The sequence below is a fragment of the Aphelocoma coerulescens genome, chromosome 8 (assembly GCF_041296385.1).
Source record: "Aphelocoma coerulescens isolate FSJ_1873_10779 chromosome 8, UR_Acoe_1.0, whole genome shotgun sequence".
In the NCBI taxonomy this organism is placed as follows: Eukaryota; Metazoa; Chordata; class Aves; order Passeriformes; family Corvidae; genus Aphelocoma; species Aphelocoma coerulescens.
The window spans coordinates 1,632,666-1,660,227 of record NC_091022.1 but is presented as its reverse complement, the minus strand read 5'-3'; the positions used below and the strand labels follow the sequence as shown (position 1 = coordinate 1,660,227).

The window sequence follows — 27,562 nt, the reverse complement described above, 5'->3', positions numbered from 1 at the left end:
TTCCTTTGTTTTTTTCATGGTTCTGTTAAACCTTTTGGTTAAATTTTTTTGTAATGAAAATAGTTGAGAATATATATATATTTTAAAGAGATTGCTGAACAGTGGCTGTCTACTGGAAGTGCTGCTTGCACAGACTTACAAATGGGACTGTGTTCCATTTGGGAAGGATTGACCTCAGAGAGAGGCAGTTCTGGTCACCTGGTGTTCACACCAAATGAAGCAAAACCAGTCATTTTGGAACTTGAAACAGAAATGATCTCTGGCACCATAATAATGAATGAAAAGGCACAAAAGAGATGAAGTGCTTGTGCATGGCTTGCTGGAGGACAGGGCTCCATGTGCAGCTGATACCCACAGCAGTCCTCAAGGATGGCTTTGGTGGCTGGGGACCCTGCCTGGGATGCAATGGCTTGTGCTTGGTACAAATCCTTTTTCACTACGTCCACTTCTTTGTTTTGTCCTGTAGTGAGGAAGTGAGTGCACGTGTCACAAATTAGTTCCTTAAATAGCCTCTGAAAGAGAAATGATCTTCTTTCTCTTCCTCCCTCCTTCCTCTCCTTTCAAAGGCTGAAATTATTCTGTACCTTTCCCTTTTGGGGAGAGCCTTTTTTTGTACATTTGAATTCCCAGGCCAGAGTCAGCGGTGGGGCAGACAGGTTCACCTCTCGGCGATCAGGCAGTGTATCACGAGCCATGTCCTCCACTGGACATCTTTAACCGTTCTTTAAAGCGCAGGCACGCAGAGGTTCAGTCAAAGAGGGCGTGCTCCCTTCTGTCCCCGAGCCCTGGGCTGTTTTGGTGCCTGCAGGTCACCTTGCTCCATCCCTCGGCTCGCAGCAGGCCCAGGCTGGCAGAAGGTCCATCTTCATTCCAGCGCTTCAGCACTGGCCCTGGCGTGGGGCTTCTGCACTGATTCGAGGCTGTTCCTGACAGACAGCCTGTGGGGAGAGAACTCTGCTGGTTAGGTCATTTGCGTTTTGAAAAAGCTCTTTTTTCTCCCCCCCATCTCTTTTTTTTCTCTTCTCTTTTGGTTGTTTCTTTTACTGCTTTCTCTATGCAGGTTGTAGTAGGGCTGCAGCACCTGGAATTTTGTACAACCCTTTTTCCATGCTTCTCCTAAGTGTTTTAATTTCAGACTTTTGGCATTTTGAGATACCAGGATGTTTCATCTTTCCTCTCTGGAGTTTATTTCTCCATTTAGATGAAGGTTTAATCTTTAATTCCAGATGTCCCTGGTTTGTTGTCAGCCATTGCACTTTAATTTGCTGATATTAACACAACATTCTGATGGGGCTGCAAGGTGAGTGTTAGGATAGTTCTCATCCTGCTCGAGGAATTTCCCTACCTAAATTCAGAGCCTAAAATAATTCTGGATCTGTAAATTCTTCCTTGTGTTTTGTTGTGTGCCCAGCTCTCAGTGCCCGTGTCCGTGGCTAATGCTTTAATGCTGTCTAGGGACGTCGTTTAGTGGTGCCCTGGGCAGTTTTGGGCTCAAGGTTGAATTCAGTCTGAAAGGTCCTCACAGCAGACAGAGTATTTCTTTTACTGCTGGTGTTTAGATGGTAAATGCAAGGATTTCATTATGCACGTTGCTAAAGTTCTTTATTTATATACACTGTAAGCGTACCCTCTCCAGTGATTTTGAAGATTGTTGTCAATTAGCTGGTGGTTATCTTTTGCTGCTAGTTGGCTTTACCGTGGGATTTCCAGTGCTTGAGAAGCTTTTAAAATGTATTTACATTTTAAAATTTATTTGCAAAGCTAGTGTTGTGTGGAGGAGTTGTTGATATAAAGATAGTTTATTCACTCTAAAAAAGGATAAAATAAGATAATAAATAAATAAATCATAAATTAAAAAAGAGGAATCAAATAACAGTTACAGCAACTAATTAAAAAATATACAGAATGAAATTATAAACCCAGCTCCTAACATCCTTGGTGGAGAGCTGGTAGGTCTTATTTTTGCAGCAGTCTGCAGTGAGGATGTGTTCCTTTCTAGTTACATAAAAATAAAGGCTGGAAAGTTCTAATAAATGCACCTGCTGTTTGGGCATAGTTTCCTAGACCGTTTTTGGGATGTTTATCCATTAACTTGCCTATACAGTATAACTGTATTTCCTCTCTTAGTAGTTTAAGCTGCAGTTGGGTTGATGAACACAAGGATCCCATCTAGCAATAAAACTGTGTTTTGCTGGTAAAACCCTTGCTTTAAGATTGCAGCAGCGATGATTTTTTCCCCCACTCTCTCCACAGATATCCCAAACGCTTCAGTTGGGAATGAAGAGGGATGATGGGAAGTTAATTCTGCCTGATGAAACACAAGGCTATTAAACACTGAAATGAGCAGCTTGTGTGTGATATTTCTGAGGGTACTAAGCCCAACCTGTAATCGTGAAGAAATGGATGTCAGACTGGGCATAAGTGCTTCTTGCTCTATGTAGTCAAAGTCTGTTTATTTATATAAACGTAAGATTTATTTGTGCAGTTGCACAGGTTGCCAGTGAAGTAGGCCAGTGCAGCTGTCTTTCCTCAGGGGCTGAGGTTGGTGATGTGTGGCTGCAGAGGGTTTCCTGCGGGCCGGAGCTCCCTGCGCGTGCCAGGGGCTTCACAGCTCTGCGTTAAGGCCGCGGAGGAGCCGCCCCTGTGGGGGCAGCTGTGCCACAGGCTGGGGCCAAGGGCTTGCCTTCCTTTCAGAAATCCTGAAGTCTCTGCAAGTTTCTGAGCTCACTCACTGCACACAGGTCATTTTGCTGCCAGGCCTTTCCATGCTGCAGAGCAGTTGCCGGAGTGTTTACCCCCAGGCCATTTATTTATTTATTTATTTATTTATTTATTTATTTGCACCAGTGCATGTTGCTAAAACCCTTGGCTGGCTGGCCTGGCTCGCAGCTGTGTGTGGGCTCAGCCGCTGCGTGTGCCTGGCTGGCTCCTAAATGTACATTTTTATGGCCCTTGAAACTTGGCACGAGCTGTGTTTGGTCGTCAACAACGACAACAAAAGATTGCTAGTGAAATTAAAACCTGGCATCGCCGTTCTGCAGGTTTATTCGCGATGTATTGAAATGGGATTTTCTTGCTAACATTTCCTGGCATCCATCCAAAGCCCAGCATCTCATAAATTTATATTATCTCTCTCTGCTCTGCTCAGTTGACAGGGCTGTAGCAGCTTCTCATGCAGATCACAGGAACAGCATGGAAAAATGAAACCAGGAGGCTTTCACGTGGGGAGTTTCTATCAGCAGAGAAACTGTAGCGGTTTTGCCAGGGAATTAGAGGGCAGGAATCACTGAATGGGTCACATTGAAAGGGAGCACAGCAGCTCATCTGGTCCCACCTTCCTGGTCAAGCAGGGTCATCCCAGAGCACAGAGCAGGGCATTGCATCCAGACAGGTCTGGGATATCTCCAGTGAGGGAGACTCCACAACCTCTCTGGACAATCTCTTCCAGTGTGTGGTCACTGGACAGCAAAGAAGTTCTTCCTCATATTCAGGTGGAAATTGCTGTGCATCTTGAAGAGTTTTCAGTACCTGCCATCAGAAACTAGACCATGGCAAAAGCACAGCCGAGTCAGGCTGCCTTGCCACAGCTGTGGCTGTAATGACAGGTTGGGCTTGGAATTGTGGGGCAGGGACAGCAGGTACAGCCTGCCTTGGCACCGAAATTCAGGTGAGGGAAATGAGGTGCTCTGTGGCATTTAAATGCTCCTGCTGTCACCATTTAGCTTGTTCAGAGGCACTTCAGTCTCAGCATAGTGATAGCGGAAACAGCATATCCTGATGTATCTGGGACAGGTGAGCTTGCAGTGTGGTCACTGGTAGGCTCTGCCAGCTCCAGGCTTGGAAGAGGCACAGGTGGCAGCGTTGCTCTCAGGAGCTCCAGTTTGGGCTCAGTAAGGGATCTCTGGCTTCTAGCCATGCCACCTCCAAGCCTGGCTCTTCAAGTCACCCTAATCCCAAATGCAACCATTTCTAAGGTGCTGTTTCATTCGTCCTCTGTGTAACTTGTAAACATTAATTAACATTAAATATTAAGAGGTCGAGTAAGTCAGGTGCACTGGTCTGTGCTGAGCTGAGGAAAAGTCATATCCACCTGCAGGAAATGTTGCAGGGGGAAACAGATGCATCTTGGTGATAGGAGATGGGAAGGGGATGTTAGGTCATTAATTACTTAGCCTTGCATAAACAAAACTTAATATTTTGAGAAGTCTCTAATTTAAAGGGAAGGAAAAATCTTTAATCTTCTGTGCTATTTAACTACATGTCAAGTTGGGTCAGTTGGAAAACTTTTGTGTTCATTTCTGCTTTATATATTGATTATTCCTCCATGAGCTGTTCCAATGCACTGAGCATCGGGCTAGTTTTAAATGGGAAAAGAGCTGACGGGAGCTAGACTGCTAAATCGAGGATCCCTGACCCTCCCTATTCCTTCTGGTTTCTCTGGGCAGGATACAGAGTGCAATTTGATTCACTTTTCTACAGGTTAAAGCTCATTTGATGGCTTGAACTGGGATCTTCTCAGAAGTGGTATTTGCTTTGCCTGCTGATTTTTTCAGTTAAAAGAGAGGACTTGATTGAAAACCCAAGCGTGGTGAATAAATGTTCAGGGTTTATCACGAATGTTGGTGGTTGTGTGGCATTTTGGTTTTTTTTTTCAACTCTCTTCTTTCCCCTTTTCCCCCTCTATTTATTGGTTAAAAAAATCTAAAAAATGAGAAGCTGGTAAGTTTGTTTGGTCCAAAACCAATTTAGAATGGAGCAGTTCAGTCATGGGAGAGTGCAGTTCATCCTTCTTTACAATATAAGCTATGAACTCAAGTTTTACGCGTTATAGTGCCTTTACTCAAGCACTACACAGCTCTCAGAGAGCAGGCAAGCATTAAACATTAATTTGTAACATCAGAGCCAGGTTCTCCTCCTTCCAGCTGCTTGGCAATGGTGCATTTGGGGTTTTTTGTGGTATTGCTTTTTTACTTTTTTAATTGGCTGCTAGTATTTATTAAACAACATGCTCAGGGAAATTGCTGAAGCTCTGTGCAGCAGAGCTGGGTACTTTTTCCGGAGAGCTGAATGGTGGAGAGCGGACTTCCCACACAGGAGGCCCTTGCCAAAGATTTATCTTCATATGGTCGGTGCAAATGTAAGGCTGCTTGTGTATATTTTCTGTGAAATGTTATAAAGTTGGGGAAGATTGTTTTCCCAGGACAATCTTAAAGCTGAGATACAGTTACATTCCGACATAGCAAATCTGCATTTTGTGCATAAATTCCATCAATATCTAGGAGCAGTGAAATATATGCTGTTAAACATGTCAAATGTGATGATTAAGTGACTGGATTGTTAGGAAGAAAATAGTAATTTTCTGAAAAGCTAAATGAATGGTTTGGCACAATGAAGTGCAAACACTACCAAAACAAAGAAAAAAAAACCCTGAGGAAGATTTGCTAGTGGAGGATCACGTTTGTAGGCAGTTGGTATTAAAAACAAGAGTGAAAATATTTCAGATTTTCTCAACTTAATTGACAAACTCCTTTCTTCCCCTGACATTATTTTACCTGCTGACAGCTGCGTGGGTGGCTTGGCACGGCTGGGGATCTCACATCACTAAGACAGTGGCAGTCACTGCTGTAAGCTGATTTCTCTGTGATACTGAGACTCTGTAAATGCTTCCCAGGATAAACTGCTGCTCTGGAAGGACTGGACTGGAGCCTGAGTAACTGGACTGCGGATCAAGGAGAAAGTTCTGCCTTCTGAATCACTCGCCTGCATGTTCTATGGACACAAGAAATGCTGGAGCCACTTGAGACCAGTTTTAACTTGGTGGCACTGGATTAGTGTAGACAAAGGGGTTTTTTGGACATCATTGTTGCTACTGACAATGTGTATAAGGAAGAGAGAGATCAGTTTGACTCGAAGCCCAGGCCAAAATTTTTGAGATAGCTGTTTAAAAGAATTGTCTTATTGATAGACTAAGCAAACTTGTGTATCAGTGTTTTTATGTTAATAAACATGTAAACCTTGTCTGCCTTTTTAGAAGCACTTTGAGAAAGACCCTTTTACCCTCTGTAGAGTACACTGTGGAACCTCAGCCAGGCCAAGGGTAACTTTTCTTTGATCATGACATGTGGTCGTCTAAGCAGTGGTAACATGAAATAAAAAGTGAAATCAGAAGTAAAAAAAAAGTAAAAAGCCTTCCCAATGTTATTCAAACTTAAACTAAACTGTGACTTTGATGTTCTTGGGCTTCACGTAGAGTGCTTATTGAAGCCTTTCTCTGTATTGTTAGGTCTGTACAGAGCTGTGATCCAACCCCTGGCCACACCAATAAAAATAGTTTTGAGTAGCAGTTAACCCATAACTGGTTTTGCACGTTGCTTCGTGCTGTAACTTGAGATGTGGTTAATCTTTGTGTGTTCCCTGGCTGAAAGGGGTGGTCTGTGTGAGTCAGTGATCAGTGTAATGACAGCTGCATTGGGAAGGGGATGGAGGGATCTCTCTGTACCGTCAGGTGATGAAAAAGGAGGGGAGAATCCCAGTGATCATCTCTGTCCTCAAGCAGAGAGCAGTGTCTTGCCTAAAGTTCCATCCTGTCCAAAGTGCTGTTGTGCTGAATCCCTGCCTTGGTACAGCTGGGCTCACATTATCCGAGCTGAGTCACTCCTCAGTGGTACCAAGTGCTCTCCAAGGGCTGTTTGAAGAGCAGGGTCTGTGTGGGTGCCCAGCCTGGCAGAGATCGGCAGGAATTACAAAGCACACTAGAAAGCTGCAGCAAGCAAACCCAGGAGGGCTTCAGCTCCTGTCTGCCTGCGTTTTCTGTCCTCCTGCCCTTCTGTGCTCCCAGCCCAGAACGAGATGGCAGTGTGTTAGCAGGAACTTGTGCAAGCACGGCTTGCAGAGCTGACCAGAAACCTACCTCACCTTCTCAGCTTTCCCTGCTCATTATGGCTTGTGCCACTGGCGCGAACCACATCGTCATCCGTGGGATTTATTCATCTTTACTCCTGATGTTCCATAAAGCCTGCTTTACCAGACTGCCTAATTCAAGGCATTTGGCCAAAGCACTGCTGCCACATTAGCAGCAAAAGGCTCCACCAGGAGAAGGAGGACCATTGCTGGAAGGGGTGGGAGACCCAGTAACAGCAGACCCAGTTAAAACTGGGGTTCTCAATACTGCTGGGTTTGCCTCAGTCTTGAAAACGTGGACTCCAGGGCCTCAGGGGAGAACAGCTACCAGCAATAGATGAGGATCAAGTCAGGAGTTACTTTAAAGAACTCATCTGAGCCCGTGGGGCTAGATGGGCTGCAGCCAAAGGTGATCAGCAACCCCTGGGATCAAGAAGCAGGAGAAAAATACCAGCTCACTTTTTCCTGGTGGAGTCTGTGTCTCATTTTCACGGGAGTATCTCCGTGTTCATTGCTCCTTGTGCTTCCTTTAGTCTTCATTGCTCTGGATGGAAATTGTAGCAGAGTTGTGGTATAGGTACATGTTGTCATTCCAGGCTTCTGTCCTGAGCAGCATGATGTCCACAAAGCACGAGAGGCAGCGTCAGTATTTGATGCAGAATTTGCGTTGCAGTATCTGAGCTGGTTTTGGGGTTATTTGTTGTGGCTTCTTGAACACGGTCCTTTTTTACATAGTTGCTTCTGTTGTTTTGGAAAAGTCTAACTCACTACTGAATAAAGAAGTTATTTTTTTATTTGATGGAGGTTTTAGGGTAACTCCCTCTCTGTTCCAGGGAGCAGTGATACCGTTTCCCATATACACTTAAGTAAGGAAGTTTTTGCATCTGCAGCTGTCAGGAATGTACTTTGGCTGATGAATGCAGCCTAGGTTAAAGGCGAGATCCCATAGTGGGTCAGTTAAGCTTTATTGGTCTGCCAGAGCAGATTATCATTTTATTTAACCAGAGAAGTAGTTTTCATTGTTACTTTATTGCCAAGGGTCTGTCAGCGTTTCCATTATAAACCCCCTATTTTCAGGGATTTGAGTAGACTTGAGATTTAAGTGTTCTGGTCTAAAACCTGGCAAGCCTGTTCTTAGTTCACCAGCGGATATTTTCTTTATGAGATTTTAAAACAGTCAGCTGTTTCTTAAATTGTAGTGAAGGCAAGAGGGCTTTTTCCTCTTGGTTGAACAGATAGGACTGTTTTTTTCCATCTCATTTATTGCAACTAGATTTATAAAAAATAATCCCCTATTCTGTTGTTTAAAAAGGGAAGAAAGGGGGAGGAGAAAAATGAATTGCTGCCCTGTTCTGTTTGCCATGCCTCAAACCCTTCCCTTTGGCCTGTGTTTGGTGAAGTCCCACCCACCCTTTCGGTCCCTTCTCTCCTCCTCTTTGCTTATTTCCCTTCAGTGTATTTACACTCTCACTGCGTTGAGTTGCAGGGTTTGCTCTCCTTGCTCCATTCCTCCTCTTTGCTTTCCTGTCTCGTGCTTCCAGCACTCGATTCTGATGAGTCTGCCTGTATCATCTATCTCCAAAAGGCAGCTCTGAGGTACTCTTAAGTGATACAAAATACCTGTAGTAAATAGAAACTTTACCTGTATATATGTATGTAGTAATATACTTTGCTACTTAACTGAAGAGCACGTGCATGACTCAGTACTGCAGATTTTCAGTGCTTTTCTGAGACGTTGCTGTGTCTCTAGAGCAAAGTACTTTTGCATTCCTTTTTTTTTTTTTCTTAACCAAATCTTTAATGTAGACTGAAAAAAAGTGAAGTGTGATTGGCACAGAACGGCCCTGTGGGTTTTCATGGCTGGGCTCTTTTAGTCATTTCCTGAGAGCTTGGTGCAGAGATGTGACAGCCCAGGAAGCAACAGCAAGCTCAGCAGGGCTTCATGTGCTGTTAGAAGTCGGTGTGCTACAGGTGAGGGCACGTCCTTCTCGTGGAGATGTAGGAAATACCTGGTTCTGGGATCGGTGCTCAAGATCTCTAGGAAGAACCTCTGCTGTTTTGGAACTCACAGCCATGAACAAAGTAAGTGGGGATGTAAAGTGGTGAGTGAGGAACTACGGCTACGTGACCACTAAGCAACAAGGAATGTAAGTGAAGCGCCGGAATCCAAAGGGTAGAAAATGAGTGCTTTCAAAAAGCATCACAGTCTCTCTCCCAGGACCTTCAGGAGATCTTTGTCGGAACAAGATGCTGGCACAGCTGCCCTGAAGGACTATCATTGGTACCACCGAATGAAAAGCAAGAAGCTGAATAAACAGATGAGCTTTGACTCAGAGAAACCTCTCGGAGCGTACAGGTGGCAGACACATCCTTGGCTTCCCTGGAGGGTAAGCAAAAGAGAGGGCTCCTTCAGTTTGGAAGGGGAATGCAGTGACCCAAATCTTTCCAAAAGTTCTGCAAGCGTGGATGCTACCAGTGCTGACGATCTCCACGAAGACCCACCCGAGAGACTCTTCCCGACAAGGAGCAGGCCGTTGCGGGTTCCCTTCAGCCGCTCTCTGTCCGAGCCCGTGCCGCAGCCCAGGAGCAGCAATGCCAGGCCGTTCCTGCAAGCCGGGCGCTCGCTGGACTCCGAGCAGCAGGGCTACTTCATCCGTGGCATCTTCTCCTCTCTCTCAAGTGGCTTTTCAAAGATACTGGGCCGAAAAGGGGACCCTGCCAGGGAGTCCATAACTGAAGGGACGACAGAGGACAATCAAATTGTTTGGAGCGCAGGTAATGAACTCACTTTTGTTTTGTTCCACTTCTGTTTGTGTAACAGGTGAGTGCAGTGAGACATACGGTAGTTGTTTAAGCTGTTTTGTAACTTGGCTTTATTAACATGACGTTGGTGATGCTCTGATGTTCTGTCTTGATTTTTAAAAAGCAACTGAAAAAAAGGGTCTTTTCCTGATAAGGGAGTGGCATGAGGTGTTTTGGTGTCTGCTTTAGAAGTTGGAGGTCCCTTTAAAACAAGCATCAGCTGGTGGTAGCAGTAGCATTTCCTTCCCAAGTGCACCCTGTATGTGGTGTGCGCAGTCCTGCAGGCACAGTACCCTCTGTGGTGTTGTGCTGCCCTGGTTGACTTATCAAGCCTGCTCCTGTCAATGAAGTACTTGGGAGAGAGAGAAATTTAGCTGTCTTTTAAACAGAGCTCCAGACAGTGGAATGGATCTAGTTCCTCATACCAGATTCTCCATTTCGTAATCAAGCAGCTGAATTGGTGTCTGCTCTCTGGTAGATGCCAAGGACCGCCGTGTTGCAAGGGATTGCAAGGGATTGAGGTCAGCAAGATGCCAGTCTGAGATTTCATTTAAATCTACCCTTGCTGATAACAACACTCTTAAGACAGGGTGGGAAGAAAGAGGGGGGAAAGGAGATACACTTGCCTTTTTCCTCAGGCTTTTCTGAAACTTTCTAGTGGGCTACCCAGCTTGAACCCGGTAACTGATGATGCCTGGAAAAAAATCCACCAAGTTTAAATTTGTAATGAAACCAAAAATAAACCTTCCTTCTCCCCAAAACCTCAGCACTTTCCAGAGTCCTCCAGATTGTCATGTTAAAAACCTGATAACATCTGGATATGGTTGAGGCTGCTGGACAAGTCATCAGTATTCCAAAACATTCAGCAGTAGTAGTGAAAGAAGAATATACTATGTCTGCCAGGGGTGTTCAGTCTTTCAGTCCTGGTGGAATGTCCCTGACAGGATTGTGTTTGCTATTGCAAGCTGTCACATTGCTTGAAAACAAAAACAAATGACCAAAAAGAAGAAATAACTAAGAAGGACTGTATCTGTTTAAGCCTCTCTATTTACAGTCACTGATTCGTTTCTCCAAGACCTTTCTCAATAGGAATTTGGCTTGATGATGCTTAATAAATTGTGTGGAACACATGGGGGGAAAAAGAAACTAACAGAACTCCTTTTTTTTCCTTTTTCTTTTCTGTTGAGGTCTTCTCGTTAAGCAGTTGGTTGGGGTTTTTTTCTCTCCTCTGTATTTATTCAGATTAGGAACAAAGGTTTCTACTACAGGCTCTCACTGTTGTTGAGACCTTCTGGGAAGGTATTCTGTGTGATATGAACATATTGGATCAAAATCCCACAGTATATGAAGGGCAGAGCATCCTTCTTTCCTCTGTTCTGGTGCTCTTTGATACCAATGGTTCTCTCCTAACTCCTAAGTATTGCCAGTGGCTGCATTATTGGGATGCTTTGCTTTTAGTAGTGTGTAAAGTAAACAAAGGAAAAGTATTATTTGTGGGAAGGCATCACTTGGTAAATACTTTGTGTCAGCTATGGGACAGTGATGGAGCCTTTTGGCTCTTTGGGGTAGGCCAAACCTCTGTCTGAGCCTGCCAAAACTGGTTTTGCAAAGAGACTCACAATTCAGGAACTGAGAGAAAAACAATGGGTCTCTAGATTAAAAGTCAAACTCTCTCGAGGGAGGAAATTGTAGCTGAGAAGGTGTTTGAGGAAATAAGATTGATGAAGTCACCCATAAAATCACTTGCAACGGCCAGGTCCTGCTTGGGCCACTTCACAGGAAAACAGAGCTTTTGGTGGGATGGACAAACACCTCCATGGGGTTTCTTTTCACCCCTTGCCATCACAAACGTTCAATGTCTGATCCCTCAAGTAGGTGACAGCTTGTGTTTAACAGAACCAGTTCGGCCTGTAAGAGGTGCAGCTGTGTGGGATACACAGTCAGAGGACAACTCATTGCTCTCCACTGGTTTTATTTTTCCTTAAAGAAGTGCTGCCTATGCCTTAATTAGCTGGAGCTGCTGGGCAGAGGCTCCTGCCCCATGCAGGACTGTGGGCTGAGAACTGCTAAAACAGTGGCAAAACTTGTGAGCTCCTGGGGTTTAGATCTGAGGTCTGAGGGAGGTGACTTGAAGAGAAAAGGGGTGACAGAAATACATATCTGTCATGTTCTTCAACCACAGTCGAGATGCTCAGAAGGGATCAAATCTTGTATTCTTCCAAAAACCACATGAGTTTAATTCTGTGGGGGTCACTGAATTGTCCACTGACTGTTTTGGTGCTTGGGTGGGCAGAGAGTGTCTTTCCGTGCCTATAGTCCTGTTTACTGTTTAAGGAAAAACCCAAGAAAACGAATGTATTCCTGTCCACAAGAAGCAGAACTTGGTAATCCTCGTGCAGCTGAGATCTGTGGTAAAAGTGCTCAGGCACTTAAACTAGGCACAGGATGGTGTGAGACATGGGGTTTCTCCAAAGTATGCAAACAGCTTTACATGGAAAAGCTTCATCAAAAGTCCCCCAGGAAACGTCTGTTTGGACAGAAATTCTTGTCACAATGACTGAAACCCAAGAGTCCTTTTCTGTGTTGTGAAATCCACAGTGGGAGAGGCATGCTTTGGACTTGAACCAGGAGAACCCAGGGGTGCACGTTCCGTCTCTCTTCTGTCCAAGGAGCCAAGTCCTCTACTTCCACAGCCTCACTCAATTAAAACTCTGAAATGCTTGGAGATTATCAACTTTTTAAAAAAGTTTGTCTTTCCTTCTAATGCTTGCCTGGCCTCTTGTGTTTTGCTTCATCTCTGTGCCAGAATTGCAGAGGGGTTGCCTTCTTCAGGAAATGTTTAACTCCCGAAAGAGGACCAGTTGTTTTCATGGCAGCTTGAAGAGGGAAGTGGGATTTAAAAAGAAAAGAATAAACAAGATCTGGATAAATATTTTCCATTTGGTCTCACAGTCTAGGAAGCATGTTCAGACACTGTTTCATCGGTTCTTGGCTGTGGAAAACCCTCCTGGATGGACTCACTCATCCTCTCAGGCGATGAAAGGATGCTGGACCCCGGGAGAGCTGCGTCCTCCGGCTCTGCCCAGAGCCCTGGCGAGATGCAGAGGCTCCCCGGAGTGCATGGCAGGCTGTCTGCATCCTGCTGCAGTGTGGGTTTGGGGAGGAAGGGCACAGATGGAGTGGACAATCAGCAGGAATAGCAGAGCTCTCTCCTGGTGTGCTGCGTGGCTGTGCCCAGGAGCAGCCTGGGCCGGCTTTGGGTGTGAATGAAGTGCTTTTGATGCACATCTGCTGATTTCTAACCACTCCTAGAGCCAGGTGTTTGGAACCAGCATTCCCACTGGCATCTGCAAAGCCTGAAGGTAAAAGGTCTTTTACTCACTTTTATTATTATTTACTACTTAAGAAATCTAAGAACATATTAATTTCTAGTAAATTTGTCAGCTTGAGGAAGGAGAAGTGTCATTCTGATAAACTTCTTGATTGAGAACATACTATGATATGGGTAGAAAGAAGATAAGGAAGGAGCTATGCAGGCAAAGCCTTGGATACCAGGGCTGGTATATACTGTGGGTGAGCAGCTGCACCTGTTCTTATTATTTCTGAGTGTTACCAGTGACCCTTTCACACTCTTGGGAATGGGTTTGTGAGAGGGTTCTCAGATAACATTTATTTCACTGTTGCTTATCTGGATCTCAGGGTGCTGTGCATTTAATTGTAGACTGATGACAAAATAATCCTTCAGTAGAATGCCTTACCTATATCTTCCCTGGTTATCTCTGTTTTGGTTTCAGGGGGTGAGGGTAAACACTGATTTCTTTTATTTAGTGTGTGTTTAGTTTTCACAATTGGCCCCTTGTTAATATTTTCATAAAGACAATTCTTCAGAATTCCTTCCTCCTCTTTTGTTGCCTGGATAAAGATATGTTTCTCCAGTCTTTTAATTTTGATTTCAAGCTTTCATTCATTTTATAGAGGATTTTTTGTGCCTTGAGTGAGAGAGAACATTTTATATCCTTGCTTTTCCAGAATTGTTTGGGGGTTTTCATTATTCACTACAGGTATTTGAACTCTGTGCTCTTTTTAATATCTTTACGCTCTAGGTTTATTATATTTTATTTCTTATATATTTCCATATAAACTTATCTAGACATTTGTATTTTCCCATTTATAACTCAAAACCGAGGCAGGTCCCTGTTCAATTTTTTCAGCAATTCCCAAAATACAAAGCTGTTTCTTCCTGAGTAGGAATTTAGTATTTATTACTCATTGGAGCAGCTTTTCTGTATTCATGTTTTTAAAACCACTTGCTCGTTTTAGAAGCCCTTCTACTGACTCATGTTCCTCCACTCCCAAATCTCTTCTCCTCTTAAGTAGTTTATTTTTGGTGGAGTTTTTATTAGGGAAGTTTTACACAATTGGGCTTATTCATGTGTTCCTTTAAGTGCTGTACTAATGCCTTGTGCTGTGAAACCTGATGTTGTTGTTGCAAGGTGTAGCCTTAATGTTCAAACTCCTTCACCTTTAATTATCAGAGCAGATTCAAGATAGCTGCTTGTACAAAATCCCTTGTTGCATTGAACTGTAGGTTTGTGTAGTTATAAACCTGAAAATAACACATTGCTGTCCGGTTTCTCTCTCTTTTTTAAACTGTAGTGTGCTCTCGTGGTAGTAAATGTTGTGTTAACATGGTATATTTGTGATTACAGGGGTGTGGGGATGCACAGGGAGCATTGCTGGCATTTGGCAGCTTTAAGTATCTCTTAAACATCCCTCCCCACTGCTTCCTTTTGCCTGGTTCATCCCAGGCGTTGTAACGTTTAATGTGGGCAATAGGCTAGCACTGTGCAGCTGAATATTTATGAACCCGAGATAATTAGCCATAATATCCGAAGCCAATAAAATTATGCTTATCTGATTTTAATTCCACTTAACGGATGGTGTCTCTGTGCAAGTAGTTGCGGTCACTTCAGCTTGGCTGGTGATTTCCACGCATTTAGTCCCTAGACCACTTAGTCAGAACCAAAAATTCACACTTGGTGGGATGAATGAGGATGTTTCTATTTGTGAGAGCTATTTCCTGACTCCTGAAATCATGGCAAGTGAGTGGCAGGGTGTCACGTTCCAGGTTGCTTTTTGTCGTTTCTGTGGTCGGTATCCGTGGGGCCGTTGGGATGTTGTGCTTCATGCTGCTCGTGCAGAGGAGTCTGGCAGCTGGCGCATGCAGGAATATTATCTGTGATTACCTTGATCATGAGAAATTACTGCGTGGGAATTATCTGAGGAGAGGGTAATCGTGTCCTGGAGACGTCTTGTCTCCTGTGTTTTCTTTGCAGGGAGAGAGGGGTTTGAAGAGATGCAGCTTTCTTAGAGGCAGTCAAAGAGTGGAAGTGTGGAGATTAGGAGAAAGGGCTCCCAGTGAAGTAAAGCTCTGGGGTTTTGGTGGGAGAAGCTTTTCCTTTGATAACAGGCCAGACAGGGTCAGAAAGAGGTGGCTGGAGGAGGAAAAACAGTCTTTGCTTTCCAAAGGAGAAGCTGTGTCTGCAGCAGGCAGATTTGGAGTCTTTGACAAAGCTCTGTGTTCCAATGGTGGAGCCTCCAGAAAGAGAAGCTTCAGCTGCGAGACCCAACGGGGAAGGATGTGCCAGAGGGCAGCAGGAGATGCTCGTGGCCCAGGGCTGTCTGCGGGATGTCAGCACCTGCCCCACAGCCCAGGAGGGGCCCAGACTGGTCCTTGCCAATCCCCTCGAGGGGTCAGCAAGCCCAGGCTTTGTCAGTATGAAAGAAACTGTGGTAGACTCTTCTCAAAATTCTGTGTTCTTCTTAAAGACAGGCCTAAATCACAGCTGCCAGAGGGTACAGAAAGGGGAAGTGTACCCAGTGGTTCGGTTTCTGCTAAGCTTATTTGACACTGGAAATGGGAGCCTTAACTCTTCCTGACACATGTACATTTGGGCCTTGCAGTGAGAGGGTAAGTTCTGCCGTGGTAAAATTTTCTTCAGGCAAAGCTCCCTGGTTTGCATTTCCACAAGTGCTGCCCGTAATGGAACTTGGCGCGAGATGAGAATCGCCTGCGTGCTTACAAAACGAGCGCTTCCTAGGCACATTGACCCTTTTTTCCTTAAAATAACAAACCCGGAGGAAAGTATTTGGGTTTTAGGCCTTTGGGTTTTTTCCAAATAACGAATGGTGCAGATTTGCAGTGCTAACAGTATGTGATTTAGGACTCAAAGCAATGGCATTTTAGAAGTAAACATGTGCAAGATTATCTCTGTGCACTTATTTATCGCATTACTTTGGGATAGAGTTACTTGATTGCTTGCTTTAACTAATTAATTTGTATTATCGTTCAGCCTTATGCTTTCTGTGGTGATACGTTCTCTGTGGTAGTTACTCAAGAGGCTCTTTAGACTCTTCTGAAATAAATACTTCAGAATCCTGTAAAACATCACTTGTTTAAAGGAAGCTGTTTATGTAAACAATAGGCTAATGCATGAAACTCTTGACATGTTAGCATCGAAACCAACTGTCCCCCAAGTGGTTTTGTTCTTACTCTGAGGAAAGCTGAAGCTCGACATCTGGTCTTCTGTAGGTGAGAGAGCTTTTTACAAGTTACGGGACCGCTTGTTCAAATGAAGTTAAAAAATATTTCCTACGAAGCTGACCAAAAAAAATTACTGAAATAGCTTCTTAAGGAAGCTCATGTTTTAGAGAGCAGGCTTTCTCTCTCTTTGTCCCTTATGGGGAATGAGCTGGTCATTTAAATCTGCACTTGTTATAGAAGATCCTTCTCAAAACACGGGCATTTAGTAAGGACATGTAGTGATAAGACTAGGGGTTATGGTTTTAAACTGAAAGAGGGCAGGTGTAGTTTCCATGTTCAGAAGAGATTCTTCCCTATGAAGGTGGAGAGGCCCTGGCACAGGGTACCCAGAGAAGCTGTGGCAGCCCCTGGATCCCTCGAAGCATCCAAGGCCAGATTGGCCGGGGCTTGGAGCAACCTGATCTAGTGGAAGGTGTCCCTGCCCATGGCAGGGGGTGGAACAAAATGATCTTTAAAGTCCCTTCCAACCCAAACCACTCTGGGATTCTATGGTTCTGTGAAAAACCACTCGCCTGAAAATTGCTGCAGAGAGGAGCCAGATGAGTGACAGTGATGTGTGAGAACAGGAGTGAGCAAATGCACTTCTGCAGTCAAATGCATTTATTTGTGTCAGCTGTCACCACACATCGCTACTGATGCTGTCTGTAGGTTTGAGACTTAGGGGATCAGAATTACTTGGGGTTTTGAGGTTTGAATTCTAGTTCTTGAGATTTGTTGATTGTGCAAAGATCTCTGATTGTTTTTGCCCTTCCTTGCCACAGACAAATCCCTCTTTCTAAAAAGTTAAGTGCAAGAGAGTACCCTGTCAAATGCAATGACAAGTTGTAAACAGACCTGCTTATTCATTTTATGTCTGACTTCAGCTGCTTTTGTATGTTTTATGGGTATTGAAGAGCTTTCCTGTATCTTGTACTCTGACTCTACGCCCAAGTAAAATCTTCTCAGATGATCAGATATTTCTGTGATGATGGTACGGTCAGAGTTTTAGCTGCGTCTCACTCATCCTAAGATGAGTTGCTATCTATTTTCTTCTACTTATGTCTATGAATTTACAACCCATTTTCATAGAAAAAAATAGTAGCCCTTTTGATGTAGATACCCTTTTTTCCTCTAACAGTCATTTAGTGACACAGATGCTTTGGCAGGCAGGTTTGGCAGGTTTTGACAAAGCACTACAAAGAATCTGCCGAACTTTAAACTCGTGCAGTGTGTCTCCATCTACCTTGTCTTTCCTGTTAGCTCTGGCTGCACTTGTACACAAGAAAAGGCTTTGTTGGCAGCACAGATCCAGGCAGTGCCACTGAGGGAGCTGCCTGTAAAGGGAAGAAGGTGAACACACAGACCCAAACATCTCCCAGTTGTCTTTAGTTACCTCCGCTCACGCAATGCTTTTTTTAACATCACTGCTGGGGTATTTTGGCTGTGTCCTGTATAAATAGCCTCTCTCAGTAACCAGTGCCTCTGCCAGCTTTATGAAGCAGTGAATCCTTGCATGCCTGGTGTACCATGGTGCTGCTTTTGCAGGCTGGGCTGGCTGAGAGCGTGGTGCTCAGCCAGGGGACGATTTGGGCTGCACTGCGGTTTGTTGTAGGTTTCCTGTCAGCTCTCCTGTAGCTGATAAAAGGAGCATGGTTCAAGCCACTGATGTCCTCTATGGTGGCCTGTTCCTTTACTGAGGTAGTACTTAAACAATAATGAAACTTATTCTTACAGAAATTAGGACAAAGTTTTGAAAAGGAATGGGGAAGGAAGGGATAAGTGTTCAGGCTGTTGTGGCAGAGACAAATCATTGTCTCCATGTTGGTTTTCATTATTTCCAACTGTGACTTCTGCCCCCACTTGCATATGCAACAACATATGATAATTTGGCTCTTCTTTATGGCATCCCAGTGTTAGGCCTGACCTGTGTCAGTAAAAGCCTTTCAGTCCAGAAGATTTGGTTGGCAGCACAGGGTATCTAGGAGAGTGTTGAGTACCCTGGCAGGGTGGCAGGTGAGGCCCCTGTGCCTTTGTGGGGTTAGGCATCAAGAGGTTTGTGCATCTTTTATATGTCTTTTTTATATCTTTTACTGTTAATACATGTCCGAGGTGGTCACCCTGGTCCTTCAGCAAAGTCAGAGTATGTGATTAACGCTAAGGAAAGGGCAAACCTACATATGTCAGGAAAAGGTGGTGCAAAGTTCTCTGTGTCTTGGCCCTGCCCAGGCAAATCCTGTGCATGGCCAAAATCAGGCTGGTGCCCTCCCACATGCTCGAGTGCTGGTGGGCACAGGCCAGGGCTGGGGAGCTGGGACTGCTGTGGGGTCTGCCCAGACCCAACGCAGCACTGCTAATGAGGTGTTCCCTCTCCTCACACAGACGTGACTGCTGTGTTCCCTGCTTTAGCTGTGCTAACAAGGTGTTTTCAGCTGCTGTATGCACAGCAGCAGGGAGCCACAAAACCTGCCCGAGGAGCTCGTTATTATAATGACAGTTCCTTAGCTCCTGCTTGGATATACTCTAAAAGGGGAAGACTTCTTTCCAGGAAATACGTTTTCCCTTCTTCATCAGGGAGTTTCTTCTGAGCTTTCCGTGAATGCTTCATGCCTACAAGCAGAAGTGGAGGCCCTTAAATATAATTGTAACATGCCATTGGTTTTTGTTTCTGGGGGGAATTGTCCATGTAGAGCAGGAGTTTTGAGTTACTTTGACATAAGACATGAATGGCTCAAACATATCAATTGAAAAATTTGTGTTTGCACAGGAACCAAAACAATTTATTGGGTGGGTATGTGGCATCTTGTAGAGCTAGCAGCCACCAAGTGCAGGAGCCTGGCTGTGCTGTGCAGCATGTGTGCCCAGACTTCCACCACCTTCCTACTGTTACCGTGGAAACTGTAATTTCCACCCTGGCCCTGAAACAGGGGGTTTCTATCTGCAAAAGGGGACAAGGTCTGCAGATGAGAAAGAAATACTCCTGTGCAGTATGAAGCCAGCTGGGGCACTGACTGTACTGGGTTTGCGTGGTTGTGCTTGATGTGGAGTTCCATATTCAAATGGCTGTTGATGTGCTTGTTGTCATTTTAATGGTAAAAATCCAGGTGGGTGTGTTGTATATGCCCTTAGACATATGGACCTGAGGAGACCTGTCCTGAGAAATGGAAGCTAGGGAATGCAAGGGAAAGGAAAACATCCTTAGAGAGGCAGACATTTCTGAATTGTCAGGTACACAGATGGAAAAAAGTGGCAGTGTAAAGGCTCATCAGACTCCCTCCCTGCCCCCGACTGGCCTGGCCTGAATTAAAAACACATACAGCAATCTCCACTCTGAATAACTTCTGCATGGCTATAGAATTTCAAAGAGAAACGCTTTCAGGGTGATGATAGGTTTTGTCTACGTCTGTAATGTCTCATTTGTCTTTGGATACCCAACAGCCTTCGCTTTGTTTATTCAGTGCTAAGCAAACATGAGGCTGAATGTACTTTTCAATGATCAATGTAAATCAACTTGAAAAATGGCAATCATTACGAAACAGACACACACGTATATATTTAGCGAGGTTTGCTAGATTGATTGCTCCTAAACCTAGAGCTTGGCTCCTCTTACGTGCAGGGAATTCACAAAGAGACAGCCATAGCCCAGGGACAGTGAAGTGTGGTCACTGATGGATAAAATAAAATTCAAGTCTGTTTGCATTTTAATGGATTTTAATCCAACATGAGAGTTTGGAGGGAAAACAATACATTTTTTTTTTTTTCTTTTCATCATTGTGTCTGATTGCTTCAGGGCTAACAAAAGTGGTCCCAGGTACTGAGCTACCATTTTCAGTCCTTGTGCTCCTGTTGAAAAAGGCTTTTGCAAAGACAAGGGATGTGCACAATCATCATTAGTCACTGAGAGCAGGACAAATAGTGCTGGTCTGTAGATGTGGCAAGGAAAGCAGAGCTTAAAGTTTTTGGCAGACTAAGTAGTGAGGAGGAAATGAACAAGATGCCATGGATGGTTTTTATCACCAGAGATTTACAAAAATAGGCTTGACATCCGTCAGGGGTTGGGGGGTAGGGTACCATCCAGCTCTAACCATGTGGAAGCAGCACCATCTGTCTCTGGCAAGCTAAAACTCCTGAAAAAGGGGAGTTGTTCCTTAGTCTTTCACTCTTTGGTGCTGCCTCTCATCTGTTTGTCATTCCTGCTGTCTGTGGCACGATCTTCATGCGTATTTCAAACGTTCTTGCTTTGTGCTGCTGGCAGGGACCAGCTCTGCCCGGCTCACCACTCCGTCCTGCCGTCCCTGCTGCTGCTGCCTCATTCCTGCTTTGTCAGCCGCTTGTTTCCTCTGGAACCCCGTTCCCTGTGCCATAATATTGGGTGAGATTTATCCTTCAACCCTCAGAAATAATTTTTTGTTCAGGAACACTATTAGGACGGCTAAGCCAGGTATTTTGTGATAATACTATCACTAAAAAGGAAAGAAAAAAAGAGAAGGTGGAGCAGAGTGTGTGTAAAATGCCAAGGTATTTCATGAAGGGCAGAAAACAGAGAAGCTCAAGCTTTTTGCCCCGTATTTTCTTTTTTTATGTCACTAAGTGGGATGTTTGTGTCTGTTTATACTCGGATTTCTTGTGTGTTTTGAAATCTCATTGTACTCGGTGGAAAATTGGCTGCTTAAGTAAAGGCATGTTAAGGACAGCTCTCTACAGTAGCTGGAAGGAAATGCTTCTCAAATGTATTGTCCAAGTTGGTTCTAGTTAATAGTCTCTTGGGTATGTGAACTTTCCTTGGCTCCTCCACCCATCTTCTGGCAGCAAACAGAATTCTTAGCATTTCAATTTAAAAATAAAATAATTAATAAAAACCTGTGCTGCCCTTCTAAGTTGTTTCCCAATAGGAGTGAAATGTACTTCAGTAATAACTCATAAAACCCACTGGTGTGGGTTGATTATTCCTGCTGGGGAGGGGATCCCCACTAAACAGCAACATAAAGCAAATCTCTTGAAAATATGACAATTACTGCATTTCTATAAAACCCCTCCTCTCCCCTTCCCCCTGCTCTGGTTGGATTTACTGTTATGAGATGCAATTGCTCAGCAGGACTGCTAATTAGATGTTACCAGGCCTGTTTGTGCAAGGTTGTGACCTATAAATTTCTGTTTAGCATTGCTGGAGGACAGACATTTTCTCTCCACTGGTTATTATTTGTCCTTGCTGAGTTCACGTGTTCTCCTTCTGGGATTTTGGAGAGGGCCACCTGTGGCTCTACCCTTCGGACAGAAGGGGGTTTGGATGTGCCGTGGGAGCTTTGTGATGTCAGTTTGCAAAGCATACAGCAGGGAAGATGTCTGGGAACAAGTGCACGTTTGTGCTTAGGCATGAGATGTAAATATAAACTAGAATATAATTTAAAATATAGATTTACAGTACAAAAATGCAAATCAGCTAAAAAGCAGCATAGCGAAGAACAAGAGGTTTGGTCTTTGCGAGCTCTGTATTTTACAACTCTTGGGGAACAGAGCAGGAGTAAGGAGGAAGAAAGTAAGTAGGTGAGGGCTCAAGGGTAGAGAGTGTTTGGGGTGAGGATGTGGCCTTTATTCGTCACAGCCTAAGCTACTGGAAAGAGGAGGAAGCATTAAGTAGAGGGAAAACCCAGCTGAAGAGTACCTGAAATGCTGCACCCTGCCTCCAGATCCTTTTAATTAGCCAGCCCATCCTCAAAGGATACATGAATCATGCTGCTTGGGGTTTGCCAAAAGCACAGGGAACCTGCTCCACCCGTTCAGGTGGTACCTCAGGAGCCCTGAGCACGGCATGGCAGAAATGTCCAAACCAAGCTGGCTCACGAGAAACGTCCTTCCCCTGGCACAGGGTTAGCTCAGCACTTGCAGTTCTCTGCCTGGCGCTGTTACTTCTTCCCGTGTTGCCTCTTTCTTTCACGGCTGGTTTCCCACAACACGGAATCCTAAAGTGGCTGGGGTTGGGTGGGATCTTAAAGATTATCCAGTTCCAACCCTCTGCCGTGGGCAAGGACATCTTCCTCTCGCCTGGGTTGCTCCGAGCCCTGTCCAACCTGGTTTTTGAAACTTCCACACGGCTTCTCCAGGCAATATCACGTGGAGTAGGCAAGAAGAAAGAAATCGCCCACTCTATGCTGAAATTTTGGGACAAAATTAAGCTTGATTTGCCAATCCTGGCATTGTGTGGTAATGAGGAGAGCAAAGCACTCTGAGTCAGGAGGCTCCTGAGCCTTGATGCCAGCCTGCAGCTCAGTGTCCTGCTTTGACCATGGTGGTGGTGACCTCCTTACGCTTAACTAAAGGGGATTTTTCTGCCCAAGCCGGCTTTCCTTCCCTAAACCAGGTGCAATAGCTGGGTTAAATTACACTGGGAAACCAACCTCACATAACCCTTAACTGAAGGTTAAAGGGTAGAGCTGATGAAAGAGGTACTACAGGTTGTTGCTGTACTGCATGAAGTGTGGGATTCAGGTTATTTGCCATAAGACATCTCTTTGCATAAATCTAAATATGGCTCAGGATCCCCATTGCACTTTTATAAGACCCAGTCTCCTTCCTCTAAAGTTTTGTGTCTGAACTATCATTAAATGATGAAAAAGGTCCAATCTTTTGTTTATTAGTGTTGATTTACTGAGATGCATGAAGACTTTTCAGATGTTGGTGAGGAAAATGGAATGAGGAACGTTCTGGTGCCTTTGCTTTTAAGTAGGCCAGATCAACGAATTGGTGTGTAATAACCTGGTGGTTCCAGGTTCTTCTGAAGACATTTTAAAGGTGCCAGAAGGAAGCAGAATGGGTCTGTCTAAACAGCATGGGGAGTACTGCAGGGCTTCTTGTGCATTATATTTGAATCCCTTGAGGAGGTCCCTTACTAAGTCACTTGTTTTAGGTGGTTAAAGTATGAAAGCTAACTTTAGCCTATATGCCTGAATGACCTGGTTAATATGCAAAAAAATGCACATAATTGCAGCAGGTTTTAGTGTCCTGTGAACTCTCCCTTTGACAAGGGAAATAAGCTCCCCTCTATGCGACGTCATCAATGCTCACAACTCCTCTTTTCCCTTTTCCCCAAGTCTGTGGAGGCAAGAAAGAACCCAAACCCAAAAGAAGCACCTAATTGCTTCTTGTGTCTACCCCAGCTATGAGGAAACATTCAGGCTGAAAATAGCTAGAACTGTACAGCAGCAGCCAGCTGTGCAGTGGTGGCAGGGTGAGCGAGCATTTAAAGCATCATGTGCCATCTTTGTGGGGTTTTTTTTCATATTATTCTTTTTTCCTGTATCCTTTCTTGTCATAAACACCACCACATGCAGGAAGGGCTGGTTTGAGATCACCTAGGGTGTGTTTCTGTAGAGGTGGGTTTCACAGAAGAGGAAATTCAGCAACCCTGCCATTGCTCTGGCAAATGAAGTTTATAGGGTGGGATCAGTGACAATGAAAATACCTGCTTTCTGGAAAGGAAGCCAAAGATGAAAGCTTGTGAAAGAGACAAGCCTGCATGGTGTAGTTTGGGCTGTGCTGGAAGACAGTGGGTTTGCTTGTCAGTCGTTCATCTGGAACTTGTTGTGGGCACTGTCCCATCACCTGCTCCGTTCCCGTGGCTCCTCCTTGTCTCCGCAGAAACGCTTCCCTGCCTTTGCCATTCCCATACCTCCCTCCTCGACAGGAGAGAGCAGAAGGGTCCTGCTCTCTTGAAAGAGGTCTGTGACAGATGAATGTCAGCTGGCTGATGCCTTCTTGGCAAGGGTGGGGGTAAAGGGGTCTGCGAGCTGTGGTGTTGGTGCTTTTGCCAAGCTCTGTGCACTGCTTGTGCCACACACCTTTAATTTTGACCCCAAGCACACTGGTACATTTTTGTGTGTGTGCACCAAAAATATGTGCAGGAACTGAGGAGCTTTTGCCTTTGAATTGTTTTGTTGGGGTTTTTTCTGCACAGCTGCCTTGGGCCAAGGTCCTTTTTAAGTTCAGGACATTTTTTTCTTTTGTCCTCTTCCTGCACTGCTGCAAAAAATAAAGAATAAAGAGGGAACAGCCCACTCTGGATGCCTGCTGCTGAAGAGGCTGTGAGATGGAGATTAGGGGTTGGTGAGAGCAAGCACTGCAGAGGAGAGAACAAGGTGAAGGGCATAGAGCTGGGTAAAAAAAGGACCATGCATAAATTAAGAGGAAAAACTGCAGACTTTTTTTTCTCTCACGAATAATTAACTTTTCTGCTATTCTCCACTTTTCTGCTTTCTAAACCTCTCACGAAAGCCTCTCCTTGCTTTGGGGAGAAGTGTCACTTGAGAACCTTCTCAGAACTTGGCAGCTATGTAATAGGGGCATGTAATCTTTTATAATCCTCCTTACAGGTTTGTAATAACCGTTTCTGGTTTGAGATTCCAAAGCGTTTTGTAGGCCAAGTGGGAATTCAGCTGTGAGAGAAAAATGTACTTAATATTCAGGAGCAAAGATGAGTGGTCCTGGGCAGGGAACGAGACCTGAATAAGAAGGAGGGGAAACCTGCTTAGCATTGAAGGAAGGGTCACAGCAATGGCTTCAAGCAACTGCGGCTTATTTGAAATCTTAGGTATCCTGGGAACCAAATTGGTTTTTCGCACGGGCAGCAGCTTCTGTTGTGGTGATGTCATGAGATTTACAAGGCTGCACAATGAGGCGCTTGTTCGCAGGCAGGGGCGCAGGGAGCACGGGGCGCACCTGGGGATTTGGGACATCCCCACCTTGATTGGGCTGTGATTTCTGGTTCCACTTGTTGAGCCACCGAGCGCACGGTGATTGCCTGATTTGAGGCGGCTGGCACTGGCCCACGTGGGAAGGTGCTGATGTCTCCCGACAGGCACATCCTTCACGGTGTGTCCCCTGGACCGGGCTGGGTGCAGCCCACGGGGACGGGGACGGGGAGCGAGGCGCAGCCGAGGGAAGCGAGGATCAATTACCCTTTGTAAGTTTAGCGGTTAGCAATCGGCTAGGCAGCAAGTAAGAAGCTTAGAGGAGCTCAGTAGTATTCGAGCTAATTGGTGGCTTTAAACTTCTATTAAGAGCTCCCACACCTTTTGCTCAAAGAAGCTGCTCGGTGACAGCAAGCTGGTGCAACTTTCTGCTTTCTAATCAGAATTTCCCTGCCAGGCCAATCTGAGCTTTTTGCCTAATTTTGGCCTCTGCTGTTAGCTCCTTAGCTCTTATTTTTTAGGACTTTTCAAGAAAGCTTGAGACTGTTGGCACACTCAGCATCTGCTCACTAAACTAGTCGTAAGATTTTAAGACTTGCGGTTTGTTTTTTGGAACTGCTCCATAATTTTTCCTTTTGAAAATAAAATCTCGGTGAAACTGCTCACACAGTTGTGGCCTAACTGAATTTGTGCTCTCGAGCTTCTGCAGAGCCCTTGGGTACCAGGGAACACTGAGCCCTTTTAGGAAGTATCAGGGGCTGAGGGTGGCAAACGTGTTAGCGCAGGCCTTGGGAAAGGTTTGGGCTTGGAACTGCGCGCATTACGGGGAAGGGAGAAGGGAAATCTTGGCTGATCTCTGCCGTAGTCTCAGGCCTGGTGTGAAAACTCCTGAGCTGTAAATAGGCACAATGGTGACGTTGCAAGAACAGGGCAGATGTATTGACTCGGGCCCAAGGGAAGTTGGCAGAGCCGCCTGGGAGCTCAGCTGCGGGAGGGAGGCTGCTGTACCTTGCTCGCTGCCGGCTGACTCCTGTACAAACAAGTCACATCTCTCCTAGGGGAGGAGTTGAGGGGCTGGGAATGATGTCAGCGAGGAGAGGCAGCGAGAGCCCATCCTGCTGGGAGATGCCAGGCTTGTTGAACAGTAGCATTCTGTATTTTGTCTCCTGCTGGTTGCAGAGGAGACAGCCCTTGGCTGCTAAGGCATTCGCTCATCTGATGGTTTATTGCTTCCCACATAAAAATTGCTCCTGCCATATTTTCTTAGTGCAAAAAGTCCATAGGAAATCCAAGAGTCTGGCTGGTGGCTCTGGTAGTGGACAAAACGTTGGTGCTCACTCTTGGAGTTGTAAAGGTTAATCTTTCTTCCTTGGTGCTGAGGTGAGACTGCTGCACGTGAGAAATTCCAAGTAGCCAGGTGACCCTTCTCCCACCCCATCACAGCTCTTGGCAAAGCTTTCAGCAGCAGGTGGGGAAAAGCGATGCCTTTAGCCGTTGGCAGAAGAGACACGCAGTCCTCATTCAGAGGAAGCGAAAATCCTTAAGACCTCACCTGTAAGCAGTGAACAGCAGATACCTTCGGACTTCCCATCCCTAAATTTTAAGAGATTCCTTCTCCCAGAGCTGACATACTGATGGTAGGCCAATGGAAACACACACAGCAAGCATGAAAATTGCCACAGTCACATGTCTTTGAGGACACAGGGCATGAAAACTGCACCTGACTGAACAGTTTTCACTTTAATCTCTCTGTGGCTCATGAGGTTCTTCATTGGGGGAGTGGAAAACCAGTCTTGAGACTGTGTCTGATCACTGCCACTCAATAAAAGAGCACTGGAAAGTTAATAGGTTCGATTGGCAAGATTGGCCTATGCTAGAAAAGTTAAAGATCTTGTGAAGAACATGTGTCTTCATGTGCCAAATACGTCAGAATCTGAGTGCCAAATACGTCGGAATCTGAGAAAGTCATGGCACTGGTCATGGCTTCTGCCAGCTTCTGAAATACTGTTTTCACCTACTTAAACCCTTTATGACTTTATTGTGTGCAGAATGGGTTTTCCAGGTAGTGTTTTGGCTGTGAGCAGTTGGCATGAGAGCTTCTGAGATCCCTGAAACCTGCTGGTTTGACTAAGCTTTCTTTACCTCCTACCAAGGATATCAGATTTCCATACAAGAATTTGGTCATCATTGCACGCAGCTGCTGGAGGAGAGCAACTGGATTCAGCTGGATCGAGGGCTGGCCCGTGCATGTGTACTGAACTTTGCTGAGTGTGGCTATTAAATGTAATGGGAGAAATTCACACTAGATACTTACCCCTGTAATAACATCCTACATAAATGGCGTGCCTCTCATGCCAAAGGATCTGCTCACGCTTTCTACACTTAAAATGCCACCTGCTTCGCCAGGGATCTGTTGCTGACCATGAAAATGTGGGTACCTCTTGGCTGAAACAGAGCCATGCCACAGAGTGGTTTAGAGTGGCAAGTGAGCACTGCCGTGCCTCACGGGCAGCTGTGAGAAGCTTCCTAGAAAACCTGCAGTCAGTGGCAACATTGTGCTTTGGAACAAGATGCCAGGATTAATGGTGCCGTTCCT

The 27,562-nt window shown here is 45.1% G+C and overlaps 1 protein-coding gene across 10 annotated transcripts in view; it reads left to right on the top strand.

Annotated features, from left to right (window-relative positions):
* Positions 1-27,562, top strand: part of RASAL2 (RAS protein activator like 2) — a 159,559-nt gene that overhangs the window by 49,442 nt on the left and 82,555 nt on the right. For 6 of the 10 annotated variants that reach the window (XM_069022354.1, XM_069022358.1, XM_069022353.1 and 3 more), the window contains exon 1: positions 9,081-9,675. The exons of the other annotated variants lie outside the window; for them this stretch is intronic. In XM_069022354.1, coding sequence (XP_068878455.1) covers positions 9,081-9,675 — 595 coding nt within the window. Of the gene's footprint in view, positions 1-9,080; positions 9,676-27,562 lie in introns of those variants that run through there. 10 annotated transcript variants of the gene reach the window in all.